The 15,424-nt window shown below is 50.0% G+C and overlaps 1 protein-coding gene across 1 annotated transcript in view; it reads left to right on the plus strand.

Annotated features, from left to right (window-relative positions):
* atad2b (ATPase family AAA domain containing 2B) overlaps positions 1 to 15,424 on the plus strand; it is a gene marked incomplete at its 3' end in the record, with an annotated part of 70,558 nt that overhangs the window by 1,561 nt on the left and 53,573 nt on the right. Inside the window, exons 2-19 of the mRNA XM_084440103.1 lie at positions 1,445 to 1,611; positions 1,764 to 1,795; positions 1,885 to 2,032; positions 2,166 to 2,262; positions 2,723 to 2,849; positions 3,185 to 3,337; positions 3,445 to 3,520; positions 3,913 to 4,014; positions 4,438 to 4,549; positions 6,164 to 6,279; positions 6,389 to 6,563; positions 6,681 to 6,769; positions 7,125 to 7,284; positions 8,438 to 8,528; positions 8,690 to 9,001; positions 9,686 to 9,833; positions 10,589 to 10,775; positions 10,932 to 11,117. Of these exons, the coding sequence (XP_084296229.1) occupies positions 1,445 to 1,611; positions 1,764 to 1,795; positions 1,885 to 2,032; positions 2,166 to 2,262; positions 2,723 to 2,849; positions 3,185 to 3,337; positions 3,445 to 3,520; positions 3,913 to 4,014; positions 4,438 to 4,549; positions 6,164 to 6,279; positions 6,389 to 6,563; positions 6,681 to 6,769; positions 7,125 to 7,284; positions 8,438 to 8,528; positions 8,690 to 9,001; positions 9,686 to 9,833; positions 10,589 to 10,775; positions 10,932 to 11,117 (2,478 nt within the window). The remainder of the gene's footprint in view (positions 1 to 1,444; positions 1,612 to 1,763; positions 1,796 to 1,884; positions 2,033 to 2,165; positions 2,263 to 2,722; positions 2,850 to 3,184; positions 3,338 to 3,444; positions 3,521 to 3,912; positions 4,015 to 4,437; positions 4,550 to 6,163; positions 6,280 to 6,388; positions 6,564 to 6,680; positions 6,770 to 7,124; positions 7,285 to 8,437; positions 8,529 to 8,689; positions 9,002 to 9,685; positions 9,834 to 10,588; positions 10,776 to 10,931; positions 11,118 to 15,424) is intronic.

The raw sequence follows: 15,424 nt of genomic DNA on the forward strand, positions 1-15,424 counted from the left end.
TCATAAATGCATCCTCAAATTCCCCTATATTGGCAGAGACTATTGCAAAGTCAATGTATTGCTTGATATCACAAAACAACTGATACCATAACCTTTGATAGGGAAACTCATTATTTGATAAAGGCAGCCACCCAGGCTATGGACTGTTCTCGCTATTTCCCACAGAGCATCCAGACAGAGTACCAGACTCACAAACAGTTTATTCCCCCAGGCTATCAGGCTTCTCAAACCGGCAACATTCATTTCCGTGATCGTATTGATCACATGATCACTGCAATGTGTGCTCCAGTCACTTCATATGTACATTCAATGTACATCACTTATTATTATCATTATCATATTGTTATTATGACCTCTGCCCCAGCGACAGCGTCGCAGGGCAATAGGTAATGTTTTCGATGGCATGTGTTTGTATGTCCGTACGTCCGTTAGCAGAATTACGCAAAAAGTACCTGACTGATTTTCATGGAACTCAGTGGAAGGGTGTAGCATGGTCCAACTTAGAGCCCATTACATTGAGCAGATCCGAATCCACAGGCCACCCAAACCCTTCCGTCCATTAGCATGGGCCAACATAGAACCTTGCTTTTTGGACTGGATCCGAATCACGGGGCGGATCCACAAGCCGTTTCTTGGTTTGCTTGTTTGTTAGCAGGATTACACAAGAACTACCAGATGGATTTTCATGAAACTCAGTGGAGGGGTGCAGCATGGGCCAATTTAGAACCCATAACATTTTGGAGCTGATCCGAATCACAGGGTGGGTCCACGAGCCGCCCAAACATGGCTCGCCTTTTACCTCCATTCATTTTTGGGATTTGGAAGCGAAAAATTCCCCCCATTCATTGTCATTGGTAAGGTCACAGAGATGCAGGGTGGTTTGGACTGGCATAAAGCTCTTGACCTAACGAATGCAGCAATCCCAGACGTGTCCTGCTTCATGCACTTACATGCACACAGAGCCACAACATGCATTCATGAGCGTAGGTCTGTGCCCTCTGGACACCATTTCTAGTTACTATAATAATAATTATTCTGATCATTATTGTTGTTATTATCCTCCATCGCATCAGCGCTCCCACACTTTTTATAATATTTAAAGCTCTTATTCTTACTGTCCATATTCCCCATCTTTCCTGGCTCTGGAACTGCTGCTAGTAATTTTACTGCTACATATATTTGCTATTCTTGCCTTATTTGTGACTGTTTTTTTTAAACCAATTTATATATATTTGTATGCCTTCCTTGTAGTTATTGCTTTCAATGTCCTTACCAAGAATTTCATTGTTCAGAATGACCTTGTGTTATACTGTGCACTTTATAAATAAAACACTTTGACTAGTTGCAATCTCTCGCTATTATGGGTACATTTTGTCTGTTTCCTATTGTAAGTTGGTCTCTCTCTCCCTCTCTCTGCATCATCTCTGTATTTGTCTCACCTCAGAAGGAGCCTGGCAGTGATGTCAGCTGTCGCAGCAGCCCACGGCTGTCCCCGCCCATGAAACGAACGCGCGGGCAGACCACACCCAACCCCAGCTCCAGCGACACCTCCCCCTCTCCACAGACCAAGGGCCAGAGGGTCAGCTGGGACATGCCCACCTATTGCACCAGGTGAGAGGGACACGTTGCCTGTCATTCCTGGGCTCAAGACCTGCATCTCAAATGGACTGTGTGTGTGTGTGTTGGTCTGTGTGTTGATATGTCATCGGATGAGTATTTCTCTTATAAATTTTCTTTACATTATTTGTATTATCTCAATGCAGATTGTCCTCTCGTACCCTGCAAAATGGACATGGTAAGTCATGAAGTCATTTGAGGTATCTTTAAAAAAAATTGAATGAGTTGTGAATTGACCTTTGACCTGTTGTGGGGTTGTCCCTGCAGCTCATAAGAACCAGCGTGAGGAGGAGGCTGGAGGGGGAGACCACTCCCACATGAACGGTCACTCAGAGCGGCAAAGGAGCTGCCGGGAGAGGAAGAGCCGCTTCGAACACCTCAACCAGAAACTGCTGTTTGACCAGCTCGTCAACAGGTAACACACCCCCTACCCAGACACACACACACACACACCCTACCTATGTCTGCATCGTGACTGCTAGAGAGCAAAATAGTTTTCCTGGAGAATGTCTGTCCTCACACCCCCCCCTTGCGTCTCTGTGCCTCAGCACGGCGGAGGCCGTCCTCCAGGAGATGGACAACATCAGCAGCATCAGGCAGAACCGTGAGGTGGAGAGACTCCGCATGTGGACCAACACCGAGGTGGTGAGTCTGGCCCAGACCGGCTGGCAAGACCTTCCTCCCATCTCACCCACCCCCCGAATGCCCCCCCCCCCCTAACCTTATCAAGACCTTCCTCCCACCCTCACCCACCCCCCCAATGACCCCCCCCCCAACTTATCTAGTCATACTGGCCCAGACCGGCTGGCAAGACCTTCCTCCCATCTCACCCACCCCCCGAATGACTACCCCCCCCCCCCCCACCTTATCTGGTCATACTGGCACAGACCGGCTGGCAAGACCTTCCTACCTTCTCACCCACCCCCCGAATAACTCCCCCCCCCCCCACTTATGTAGTCATACTGGCCCAGACTGGCTGGCAAGACCTTCCTCCCATCTCACCCACCCCCCGAATTACTTCCCCCCCCCCCCACCTTATCTAGTCATACTTCATGGATCAGATATGGCTGCACCCGAAGCCATACCTAAAGACCTGTCCTTTCAGGAAAACATGGACATGTATTCCCGGGTGAAGAGGAGGAAGGCGATGCGCAGGAACACCTTCGGCATGCAGACGCACCACCTGGGCAAGACGGAGGAGGAAGAGGGGGAGGAGGAAGAGGGCACGGAAGGTTGGTCTTATGTTAGTCTGTCATAACCCAGACCTTTCTCCACACTTTGTTCTGCAGCTGCTCCAGCATTGGAGAAGGGTCTGGCTGCACCCCATTATAATGCTTAGAGGGGGGGGGGGGGTCTTTAAACCAATCACAATCGTCTTGGGCGGCGCTAAGCTTGTTGTTGTTTTTTCAACAGTGTCCTTTGCAAAAAAAATAAATAAAATAAAATAAAATAAAATCTCAACCTGCATCTGTCAGTCATGTTCACGACGATGACATGATGATTGCGTCTCATTTCCACCGGTGTGTAAAGATGACCCTCTTCACTGTCTTTTGTTCCGGTGTCTCAGAGTCTCACGAGGAGGAAGAGGAGGAGGAGGAGGCGGAGGACGACGAGGACGACGATGAAGAGGATGAAGCCGAGGAGGCCGGAGAGGAGAACGACAGGCCCTACAACCTCCGGCAGCGCAAGACTGTGCAGCGATACGAGGCGCCACCTATTGGTAACGACGGACCGAGCGGTTTTCTCTTTGACTGACTCTAGATGAGATAATGAACTCCTGATGTGTGCATAATGATGTCACTAAATCCTACTGTGATTGCTCTTCAGAGCCAGTGAACAGGAAGCAGACCAACCCCTCTCTGTTCGACACACACAGATCCCCTGCTAGAAGAAGCCATATAAGGTAACAGTTTATCGGTGGAATTTAAACCATAGTGGCGTTCTAATGGTGCGTTCGTTTATTACTGGGAGGTGGCAAATTGCGACTTGCTACTAGGAATGATTAAATAAAATGCCGCATGAACTCGCACTTCCTCGTCGCAAATTCGGATATGTTTCTCAGCCCCCAGTTGCCGGCTGACGTCAATATCATATCATCATCATATCATTCGCTATAGCTCGAATGCACACAGGTCGGAGGTAGGTATTTTGCCACTTGCGACTTGCCACCTCCGACCACAAACGAACGCACCATAACTCTGCGAGAACGACGTCACTCTCGTATCGATGTGAAACGGCGTGATGTTGGGATGGGCGTTATTGAGGGATGACGTCTGTAAATTCCTCGTCCTCCAGAGTGAAGAAGCACGCCATCCACAGCAGTGACACCACCTCCTCCTCTGACGAGGAGAGGTTTGAGAGGAGGAAAGGCAAGAGCATGACCCGGGCCAGGAACAGGTGATTCCTCTCCTCCTGACTCTGTCCCTTTCCGTGTCTCTCCTTCCCTCTCTCTCTCTCTCTCTCTCTCTCTCTCTCTTCCTCTTTCTCCCTTTCTCTCTCTCTCTCTCTCTCTCTCGCTCCGCCTCTTTCTCTCTTTCTCTCTCTCTCTCGCTCTGCCTCTTTCTCCTTCTCTCCCTCTCTCCCTCTCTCTCTCTCGCTCTGCCTCTTTCTCCCTTTCTCTCTCTATCTCTCTACCTCTTTCTCCCTTTCTCTCTCTCTCGCTATGCCTCTTTCTCCTTCTCTCCCTCTCTCGCTCTGCCGCTTTCTCCCTTTCTCTCTCTCTATCTCTGCCTCTTTCTTTCTCTCTCTCTCTCTCTCTCTCTCTCTCTCTCTCGCTCTTTCTCTCAGTAAAGCTCTCCGGCGCTGTCTGTCACATGGCAGGTGTTTACCTATGAACCTGCGGGCGGAGGACCTGGCCAGCGGGGTGCTGCGCGACCGCGTGAAAGTGGGCGCCAGCCTGGCCGACGTGGACCCCATGAACCTGGACAGCTCGGTGAGAACACGGGGTCCTCGTCCACACAACGTCTCTCCAAATAGGGCTGTTATCACAGGAGAACCATGTCCTCTGATTGTGTGTGCGTTTAGCCTGTAGAACCCCAATAATAATAATAATAAATTAAATGTATCTAGCGCCTTTCACAAGACCCAAGGACGCTTTACATAGTCACAGAAAGAGACAAGACAGATAGACAGCAAACAGGCCAGAACAAGCAAGAGACTAACTGGCTAACTAAACTAACTAACTAACTGACTAGTTAACAAACAAACAGACAACTAACTAACTAACTAACTACTGAAACTAACTGGCTGACTAATTACTAACCAACTACAGGCCAAAGGCCTAAGCGCGGTCGTATCTGGCAGACTTATCTGAGGACAGACTTGTGACTCCTGCTTTCAACACAGTTAAACACAGGCTTGCCTGTATCAGATTGGTACATCCAATACACCAACAAATGAGAAAAACCGCAGCCACAACACCAAAAGCATTTTTATCTCTGGTGAACACAGTTTACATGGCAAGATATTTTATAAGCACACCACAAACGAAAAATGTAATCTAAGCGATTTAATATAGCTCTGTGAGTCTTTGATTTGACTTCTGTTTCGACGTGACATTCATCACCACTGACATCATATTGACCGAAGCCTTGATTCTATTGGCTCTGACGCTTCAAATGAGGGATCAGTTATCATAATTGACAAATGGGTTCCAGAGATATCGGCATGTGTAAGCAGCAAGCGCATATCTGTCCGGATTAGACACGTGCTGATTGGCTGTGATGGGAACAGAGGTCGTGTTTAGTTTAGTTCTTTTTCAGTAATTGTCTTGCTAAAGGACAGAAAATAATGACAGGCAGGAAAAAAAGTTTACTACAGAAAAGGTTCTGGAGTTACAAAGCCAGAGTTGTCTCCCTTCTCCTCTCTGTCATTCTGTCGCTCGCCGTATCCTTTGAGACGCACACGGGCATTTCCCCCATAGAAATCCATTGTAGTAGAAGCTGCAACTCCAACCCATTGACATATCATTGTCGGCCGAAGAATTGTGCATGAATTCCCGGTAGGGCCTAGTGTATGGGCCAGTGAAGTGATATATTTCTTTATTTCACAATTTGGATGGAATTTATACCTGTAGTGGTATGTCAGTGAAATATTATTAGTTTTACAGTGTATAATAGCACTGGCACTGATGATGGTGCCAAAAGGTATCCAAATGGCACACAGGCCTGGACATACCTGTAATAAAACCTCTCCAAATTTGCACTGACTCACATCACTAGCATCTAATTTGGGAATACATACATTGGAATAATAATTTCTAGATTATTTGGGTTACTAATCTCATGTTTCCAAGCTGATATTCACTCTAAAAAACTGTTTTTCGGCGATGATTGTCATTTAATTTTAGATTTATTTGACAATGTTCTGGCTCTATTTGCTCTGACACAGTAACATCTATTTTGATCACAGGGTGTTAACTTTCATTTGATGCCAAGATACAGAGAAACCCTTGTGGTTGTGGAGATATTCTATACAGTGGGCATGTCATTTTGAGCAGGAAAATTGAGAAACAGGCCTGGATATGATGAGTGTCATGTCTCCCCAGGTGAAGTTTGATAGTGTGGGTGGCCTGAGCAGCCACATCCAGTCGCTGAAGGAAATGGTGGTGTTTCCCCTGCTCTACCCAGAGGTCTTTGAGAAGTTCAAGATCCAGCCTCCCAGGTGAGAAGACCACACCCCGTCGTTCCCTTCAACACATGAAGACCCAGGCGTATTGAAGCTGTCTTGCGATGTCCTTGTTTTTCACATACCCCCCCCCCCCACCCTTTAGAGGGTGTCTGTTCTATGGCCCCCCAGGTACAGGGAAGACCCTGGTAGCGCGGGCGCTGGCTAACGAGTGCAGCCAGGGAGACAAGAAGGTTTCCTTCTTCATGAGGAAAGGAGCCGACTGCCTCAGCAAGTGGGTCGGCGAATCAGAACGACAGCTGCGTCTTCTCTTTGACCAGGTTAGCCAATCGGGTAACTCTGGGGGGGGGGGTGGGTGGGGGGTGATTACTGGACAGGATACATCCTCAGTGTTGATTGCGAGGGTTTGTGATGGCTGTGGGTTGGTCTCTCTCCAGGCCTACCTAATGAGACCCTCCATCATCTTCTTCGATGAGATAGACGGGCTGGCCCCAGTGCGCTCCAGCAGACAGGACCAGATACACAGGTGAGGCCCGTCTCTCACGGAGCCACACCTCCTCGCTCGGGGCTCTCTGGTGTAACTCGGTTCTCCAGCTCGTCCGCATCCTTGAGCGCGACGTTGTTGTTGTTGATTATGGGCGATTGAAACTCAACTAACCACGCATCGCGTTTTGTCCTCAGTTGAATGCCTGTGCTTGACCGTAGCACTCTTCCGTTCTGTTCCTCCTCATTCCTCTCTCCCTCTCCCTCTCCCTCTCCCTCTCCCTCTCCCTCTCTCTCTCTCTCTCTCTCCCTCTCTCTCCCTCTCCCTCTCCCTCTCTCTCTCTCTCTCTCTCTCTCTCTCTCTCTCTCTCCCCCTCTCCCCCTCCGTCTCTCTCCAGCTCTATCGTGTCCACTCTGCTGGCGCTGATGGACGGGTTGGACAGCCGAGGGGAGATAGTGGTCATCGGTGCTACTAACAGACTTGACTCTATCGACCCCGCACTCAGGAGGCCCGGACGTTTCGACCGGGAGTTTCTGTTCAACCTGCCCGACAAGAAGGTGAGGGAGACGGAGCAGGGGAGATGTCAACTACTGCCTCCTGCTGGTAGCAGGTGGCATGGGCGCTCCTGGCCCAGGCAGGCACACACACACACACACATACATATGACCTACCTTGGCTAAGCTAGTCCCCAGACTCCTGGGAGATTAGCTCCTAAATGAGCTAAGGGAGATTTTAATAAACAAACTACACACGGTTGTGGAGTAGTTTATTTCTGTGTGAAAGTGCCACAGGTTTAAAAAAAAAAAAAAAAAGATTAACTGCTATGTATGGTTAAAAAAAACAACAACAACAAAAAAAAACAGGTATACAGGAAGTCCAACAGTGCAGCAGCTAATACGGAGCTTCAGGGGGGCTGAGTTGTGTCTTCTGTTGGGTAGCCGATAATTCTGTTCGCTTCGGGCTTCTCAACAGAGCGCCGTTTACCGGGAACACATACATTCACACTCACAGCTGGAGCCATATTGAAGCAATTCAGAATAGGAGGCGCTGTGCTCATCGACACACAGCGGTGTCGCTGCAAAGACATTGGTTTTCACAGCCCTCCAGCCATCAGCCGGGCCTCCGGGACACTGGGTTTGGGGTTTGTTTTCGGATTGGAGAAAAAACAAACGGGGGGTTTGCGGGAGACTTTCTGAACAGGATTTTCACTGTTTTGTGAGAAATGATTTCTGTGCTGTAAGTTGACCCAGCAAAAGTGTGTGTATGTGCGCGTGTGTGTGTTTGTGCAGGAGAGAGAATCAGCCACAGACCAGCGGTGCATTGCGAGTTGCTCCTCCCATGGAGTCTGTCTAATTGCTTGCCTCCTGTAGTTTGTCCTCACAGCGGGATTGTGGGTAATCAAAGCCCAATGTCTGTGTTGCCGTCAGCTCATCTCCCCAGCAGAGAGCCGTGGTTGATCACAAGCATGCTGTGCTGGGGTCTGGAGCTGAGATTACTCAACCTAGGCCAGCAGGTTGCAGGCTTGAATCCCACCTTGGCAGCGACTCGGTGTTCAGCAGCAGTAACTCGGGTGTTCAGCTGAACACTTTGGCTGGCTGACTGGAAGCTGACTATATGAAGAAGAGTGGAGAAAGGCTTGTAGTGGTCCGTGGGTTGGTGTGGCCGCTCTGTAACCTGCCTGTGCCCCCCCCACTCCCCCCCCCCCCCCAGGCCAGAAAGCACATCTTAGAGATCCACACACGGGACTGGAGCCCGAGACTGGCTGAGCCGTTCGTGGACGAGCTGGCAGAGAAATGTGTCGGTAAGATGGGGAGAGAGGAGATGGAGGTAGTGGGGGGGGGTGTTTAATGTTTTGATTGGGGACAAATACACCTGAAAATTCACAACAAGAGATTTCACCTGACCTTGTCTAGTCTAGGTGCGATTTACTGCCCTGACCTCTAACCCCTCCCCTGCCCCCAGGCTACTGCGGAGCGGACATCAAAGCACTTTGCACGGAGGCGGCCCTGGCGTCGCTGCGCCGCCGCTACCCCCAGATCTACGGCAGCAGCGTCAAGCTGCAGCTGGACGTGTCCTCCATCGTCCTGGGGCCCCGGGACTTCAGCAGGGCCCTGACCACCATCGTCCCGGCATCCCAGAGGGCCCTGGCGCCCCCGGGCCGAGCCCTGAGCCCCGCCCTGCGCCCCCTGCTGACCAGCGCCCTGGCCCAGGTCCTGGAGGTCCTGCTCCGAGTCTTCCCCCACGCCGAGCAACACGACGGGCACGGCGCTCACGGTAAGCCCCGGGGGGTGTGGACCGAACCGAGCGAATGAACGGTCCGCTTGTCTTCGCCCTGTCGCCTCTGTCATTCGTGCCTCTTTAGTCATCGGAAGACCATTTTCTCGTTCGCCACCTGACATTTATCTCGAGTACTCTCCCGGGCTCATCTCTCGCGGCGTCTCTCATCGTGCCATCGGGCGCTCGGTCTCTCCGGCGGAGCTGGCGGCCGGGCGATAAGGCCTGTGAGGCGATAACGCCGGCAAGCTCTGCGGTGCCGCACTTTTGGCACGGAGCTAACTCAACTCCCACTCCCCGTCTATGGGGGAGACGCTACGGTAGATTAGCCGCGGAACGACTCTTGGCCTGTGGGAGATTTCTCTCGGGAGTTCTATCACTCCTGCTCCTTTTAATGACTTCAATTTACCACACCGGCATATCTCTAATAGGCCACTGGCCTCTACTGCTAATAACACCCCATTATCTTTTTTTTCTTTTTCTCTGGAGTAATTGCAGCACTAAAACTAGTTAAAATAAAAAAGATTTTTCTCCAGAGAGAGTCTGGATGATGCGTGACACACCTTCTCAGATGGGAATTGCATGGCTGATGTGGAGTGACGAGTTCGTGACGCACACACACACACACACACACACACACACACACCCCCCTAGAGATGCCTAATGCGTTTCCTCCCCTGGCAGGCAGAGACAATCAGCTGGTAGAGGAGGATTTGTACAGCGACGAGGACAACGAGGGAGGGCCTTCGTCCATCTACGACGTCCAACCAGGATCCCCAAAAAGACACGCCTCCTCTACGGCCACTCACAGGCCCTTCCTGCACTTCACCACGTGAGTCAGCTGACTCACTGAGCACCGGACCAACAACAACAACCCAGACAAACCACAACACTGGATTGATACATTTTACATTCTTACATTTTAGTCATTTAGCAGACGCGCTTATCCAGAGCTACTTATAGGAGCCATTAGAATGCATTAGCATTAGCCATTAGCCATAAGTGCCGTTCTCAAGGTGAAGCTAGCTGCCGATCAGAACCAGTCGTCAGGGCTTGGCCGAAACAAATAAAAAAGTCACGCACAGGACCAGACATGTTCATAACACCCAACTCTTACACAGTGAAGATCTGAACGTAGTACTTATAGTGGGGCTTCAGTGCCACCTTGTGGACACGATTGAAATGGCGAAATTTTGAGTGATTCCCTAATCAATTAATTTATCTTTGAAGGACGGTCACCAATGTAGAAAAGGGGAAGATGAATGTTTCTCATCAAATCCACATCAATGTAAAAGGCTCCTTATCTTATCTACACCACATTAGGGGCCAATATAATTAAATGGCACAATGGAGGGATAATCATAGTTATCAGACATCAATCATCAATAGACGACAGGAAAATGGTGGAAATATGGAACTGGACCATTTATTCGAAGCAATCATTCTTGAATCGATGTGAACAGCAGACAGTTTGTCAGGGTTATTATATTGAGTGAGCAGCCGAGCCCAAAGGGAGTCAATCACACACTAACCTTGTTGTGTCATCAGGATGATGATGATGATGATGTCCCCCCAAACCCCCCCTAGGTCAGCCCTCCTCCAGCCCACGTCGTACCGGCCTCGCCTGCTCCTCTCCGGCCCCCCGGGCTCGGGTCAGAGTTCCCACCTGGCCCCCGCCCTGCTGCACCACCTGGACAAGCTCCCGGTCCACCTCCTCGACCTGCCCACACTGTACTCCATCAGCACCAAGACCCCCGAGGAGTCCTGCGCTCAGGTACAGCACGCACACACACACACACACGCGCGCACGCACACACAATAATCACAATAGGTGTCTGATATTAGTAGTGATTTTAGTTTTTCGTCTTTCTGGTAACTGTGTGCGTGTGCGTGTACGTGTGTGCGTGTGCGTGTGTGTGTGTGGTCCCAGGTGTTCCGCGAGGCTCGTCGGAGTGTACCCAGCGTGGTGTTCATGCCGCACATCTCTGATTGGTGGGAGGCAGTCAGCGACACGGTGAAGAGCACCTTCCTCTCCCTGCTCCGGGACGTGCCCTCCTTCAGCCCCATCCTCATCCTCGCTACCACCGAGACCCACTACACACAGCTGCCAGTGGAGGTAGGCACGCGCACACACACACACGCACGCACACACACACGCGCACACCCACGCACGCACGCACAAATACACACACACACACACACACACACACACACAAACACGGCTCACTTCAGACTACATCCCTCTATCCTCCTCCTCAGCTTTGCTCCCTCCCCCCATCTCTTATCCTCCTCCTCTCTGGTGTGTATCACTCCTTTCTTCTCCTGCTCCAGAAGCAGCCCTGGGGGTCAGCCGGGGGGGGGGGGGGGATAGCAGGGCTGGGACTGGGGGGTCAGGGGGGGGCATAGCAGGGCTGGGACTGGAGAGTCAGGGGGGGGGAATAGCAGGGCTGGGACTGGGGGGTCAGGGGGGGGCATAGCAGGGCTGGGACTGGGGGGTCAGGGGGGGGGCATAGCAGGGCTGGGACTGGAGGGTCAGGGGGGGGCATAGCAGGGCTGGGACTGGGGGGTTTAGGGTGAAAGCTGCGCCACGGCAGAACCGCAACCCTGTTATTCCCACGACCGTCCGTTCCCGCGCCACGCTTTTGACATATGAATGATTTTACAGAAAACTGAAATGAGACTTGTTTATTTGTTTTAAATCAACAAATCAAACTATTTACTAAACGAAAAGGCCAGTTATTAAAGGATTGAAACTTTTTTTTGTACTATTTTGTACGAAATAGCCTGTACAATGTGTGTCGTGGTGGCCAGACACTCAAATTATTTTCTAATTCCATTTTGCCCTGTAAAATAAGTAAAACCGAATAATAATGAGTTTGGATTTTTTTTGCCTCTGGCAATGTAAGTCTACTTCCAGCGTCTGTTTACAATAAAACTTGTTCTAAAGTAGAAAGAGAATTAAACTTTTTATGATGGGACATGGAAATAGGCCTAAAGGAAAGAATTGTGATTATACTTTATCAGCAGCAAACCGTCAAAATGTTGGACAGATAGAAGTGTAATAGTTGTGGGTGTGAATTGTATTGCAGAAATAACCACTAAGGGAAACTGCTGGGTTCTTTCTCATAACTTTGGTGAAGGCACATTGTTGTATTACTGTCTAGGGCTGTCCCCGACTGAATTTTGTGAGTCGAATCCGATTCGCCTATTCAAACCAGATATTCGACGATTCTTTCCTCCGTTTTCCCCCCATATGTCTAACGCTGAGGGGAGACCGCTGAGGTCGGGGCAGCTGTCAAACTAACTCAAACTCGTAATCAGCGCAATAAAATACGCCTGTTTTTCTTGCTGAACATGAATCATCTAGCCCATATTGTCCATCTACTTCCGATGCCTACATGTTTTTATGCCGCGTTTACCATAGCCCGCATTAGGGTTGGGCGATTTGACGACAGTCTCCTGCGCATTGGAAAGCGTGTGTGTGTGAATAGGCTCATGCACTGAGCAGCAGTCAACAAGGAAATGTTTTGGCTGTCACTTTTGCGGACGCTAGAGCTCAATCTGTCTATGGGAAAAACATATTTTTTTCCCAGTGGATATCTTAGTAATACAAGAAGATTGATCTTGGAAAGCAGTTATGTGTTGTGATATTCCGTTTGGGAAATGCACATGGTTGCTGGCACACAGTAGGCTGGGCTCATAGCAGAGGGGAGAGGGGTTCCCTGCCTTCTTTCCTCACTCTATCAGTCTTAAGTCTCCTTTTACTGCACAACTAATAGCTACAGTAATAGCCTAGGTCTAAAACAAATGATTGGCCTGTCCTATATTAATCACCAGGCAGCTGAGTCGTCTTTACCCACCAGCGCATCTTGACAGTGGAGCGAAAAAACGACCGCTCGACTTCAAGAATCTGTCGACTTAAGGGTCTCCGACTGATGATTCGACTCGTCAACTGTCAGGGTGCAGCCCTGTTACAGTCAGTGTGGTCTTTCAGTATGAGGTAGGCTGCTCAATGCTGCAGGTTGAAGGAATAAGCAATTTACAGGACCATCCAACATTCATTTGATATAACGTTAGAATGGCCGGATTAACGTATCCCTATGAACGATTAAAGGTATTAACCCTCCCTATAAACCTTTAAAGGCATTCGGCGATTTCAATGGCATTAACATATATTTAAAGTAGTATTTACAGGACAATATGACCGTTTGGCGCAGCTTTGAGAGGAGATCGTCAGGACTGGGGAGAGAGGAGGAGAGAGGAGAGGGGGAGAGGGGAGGGGGAGGGAGAGTGGGAACGAGCCAGAGTATAGAGACGGCTCATCTCTTAAGTCTGACAACAAAAGGGGTTTTTAACAATCTCTTGGGGTTGTCAGTCAGCATGTTCACCCCAGGATATGTTCGTGCACACACACACACACACCTCTCTCCACTTAGAGATGCGTGCTGCCAACCGAGTATGCTCTCTTGGGCTCTTTTCAGGGGGTAGTGTGTGTGTGCGTGGGTGTACGCGTGGGTGTATGCGTGGGTGTATTTGTGTGTGTGTTAGTTTGGTCGAGTCCTTGATGGTAGGCCAGCTCCAGGGTGAGAGGCTCCTGACCTGCTCTGTGGGTCTGCTTATCATCAGCACTTCTCTGACTCGCTGGGAAGATTCCCATCGTCCTTCTTTATCTCTGCCTTTCTTTGTTCGTCGGTGTAATCCACTATTCACCATTTGAGCTCTCGGTTCATTTGAAGAGCCCAGCGCCTCCCTATCAACGCACACCGCAAAACTACAAACTCGCACGCATGCGCGCACACAACTACGAGACGTCTGTAATTCTCCGCGTCGCCCCAGGGACGTTGAAATCCTCGCCCCGGCAAGACAGACATGCCCACGGCGCCGTAGGCGTCCCCCACCGCTGGCGCGCCGGCCACCTCGGCATGTCGACTTACGGCCGGCGACTCTTAAAAGTGTACTTTGAAGGGATTAAACTTTAAAGGAACCGGACCCTTCTCTCAGGTCGTCCAGCCCCGACACGATCTCTCCGGCACTGCCCGGTGCGGCCCGGAGGACCTCCCCCCGAGCTCCGTGACGACGCCTCACATCTCTGCCCTCGCACGGTTCTGGCGGCTCTCCGGGATTAAGGCTGGAAATCCGATCAACCCTTCACCCGACCGCGTCTAACCTCAAACGTACGCGGGCATCCATTTTAAAATGTAGTGAAGATTTTCTTTCTTTTGAACTGAGCAAAGACCTTCTGTGAACTGACCGAGGTGGCTTCAAACCAGCCTTGAATGTGGAGGAGGTTGTACTGAAACATTGATTCCGCCTCCTAGAGTGAGGTGTCTGTTCAGTCTGCAGGTCCTGTGTGTGTGTGTGTGTGTGTGTGTGTGTGTGTGTGTGTGTGTGTGTGTGTGTGTGTGTGTGTGTGTGTGTGTGTGTGTGTGTGTGTGTGTGTGTGTGTGTGTGTGTGTGTGTGTGTGTGTGTGTGTGTGTGTGTGTGTGTGTGTGTGTGCGCGCGCGTGTGTGTGCGTGCGCGTGGCCTTATGTGCCCTGCTTGCTTGTAGAAACATTGTGATCAAACACATTCTCCACTCTGCTAGAGCAGCAGGATCAATGTGAGCATGGAGCGTACACACACACACACACACGATACACACAGGCACAACAATGTACTACCCGCTCACGTGCACACGCGATACATTACACACACATTAATACGTACCCATGCACACATACAAAGAATATTTACGTATACACACACACACATTGATATGATACACACATATATGAGTCACGTACGCACACACACACACACACAGGGGGGGGGTTTGCACATGCACTCACACACAGCAAGGGGTCACTGTGGCGCTGTGGAGAGCCAGATCAATGACATAACTCCATTAGAGAGAGAGAGAGGGGTTTAACAGCAGTTCAGCTTCCAGGAGATTTGTAGAAGAGGGTTTGGGGGATTGAAGGGATTGGTTAGAATGCAGAGATGGGGAAATTCTAGAGCCATCTGTTGAACATAGAAGTTTGGAGATCGTACCAGTGGGTAGGCTCTGAAAGTTGTATGGTTCGGAGGATACCTGCAAGACAATCGCAGCTGGAAGGATAATTGTTTGTTACCATGTTCTGAGGTGCGACGAAACAGAAGTGCTGGCGGCATCGTCTTGGAGATAACGCTTTCAAAACAAAGCCTGAGGCCCTGTTTTGAAAACACATCTCGGGGAAGATGGCGCCACGAGAGCAGCAGCCGGTTATATAGCGGCTCTGTATTCGTGTTTTTGTTCTGCTCTCTTCGCCCCCTCTGTCCTCTCTCTCATCAAATCTTTACGGGGCAACCTCAGTGTATCAGCTGCAGTATAGTAAATATAGAATGGATGACACGAAGATTGTTTACTCAAGGAAAAATGGATTTCAAAATCTTGGAATCTTGTT

This window comes from Borostomias antarcticus, assembly GCF_949987555.1.
Source record: "Borostomias antarcticus genome assembly, chromosome: 6".
NCBI lineage: Eukaryota > Metazoa > Chordata > Actinopteri > Stomiiformes > Stomiidae > Borostomias > Borostomias antarcticus.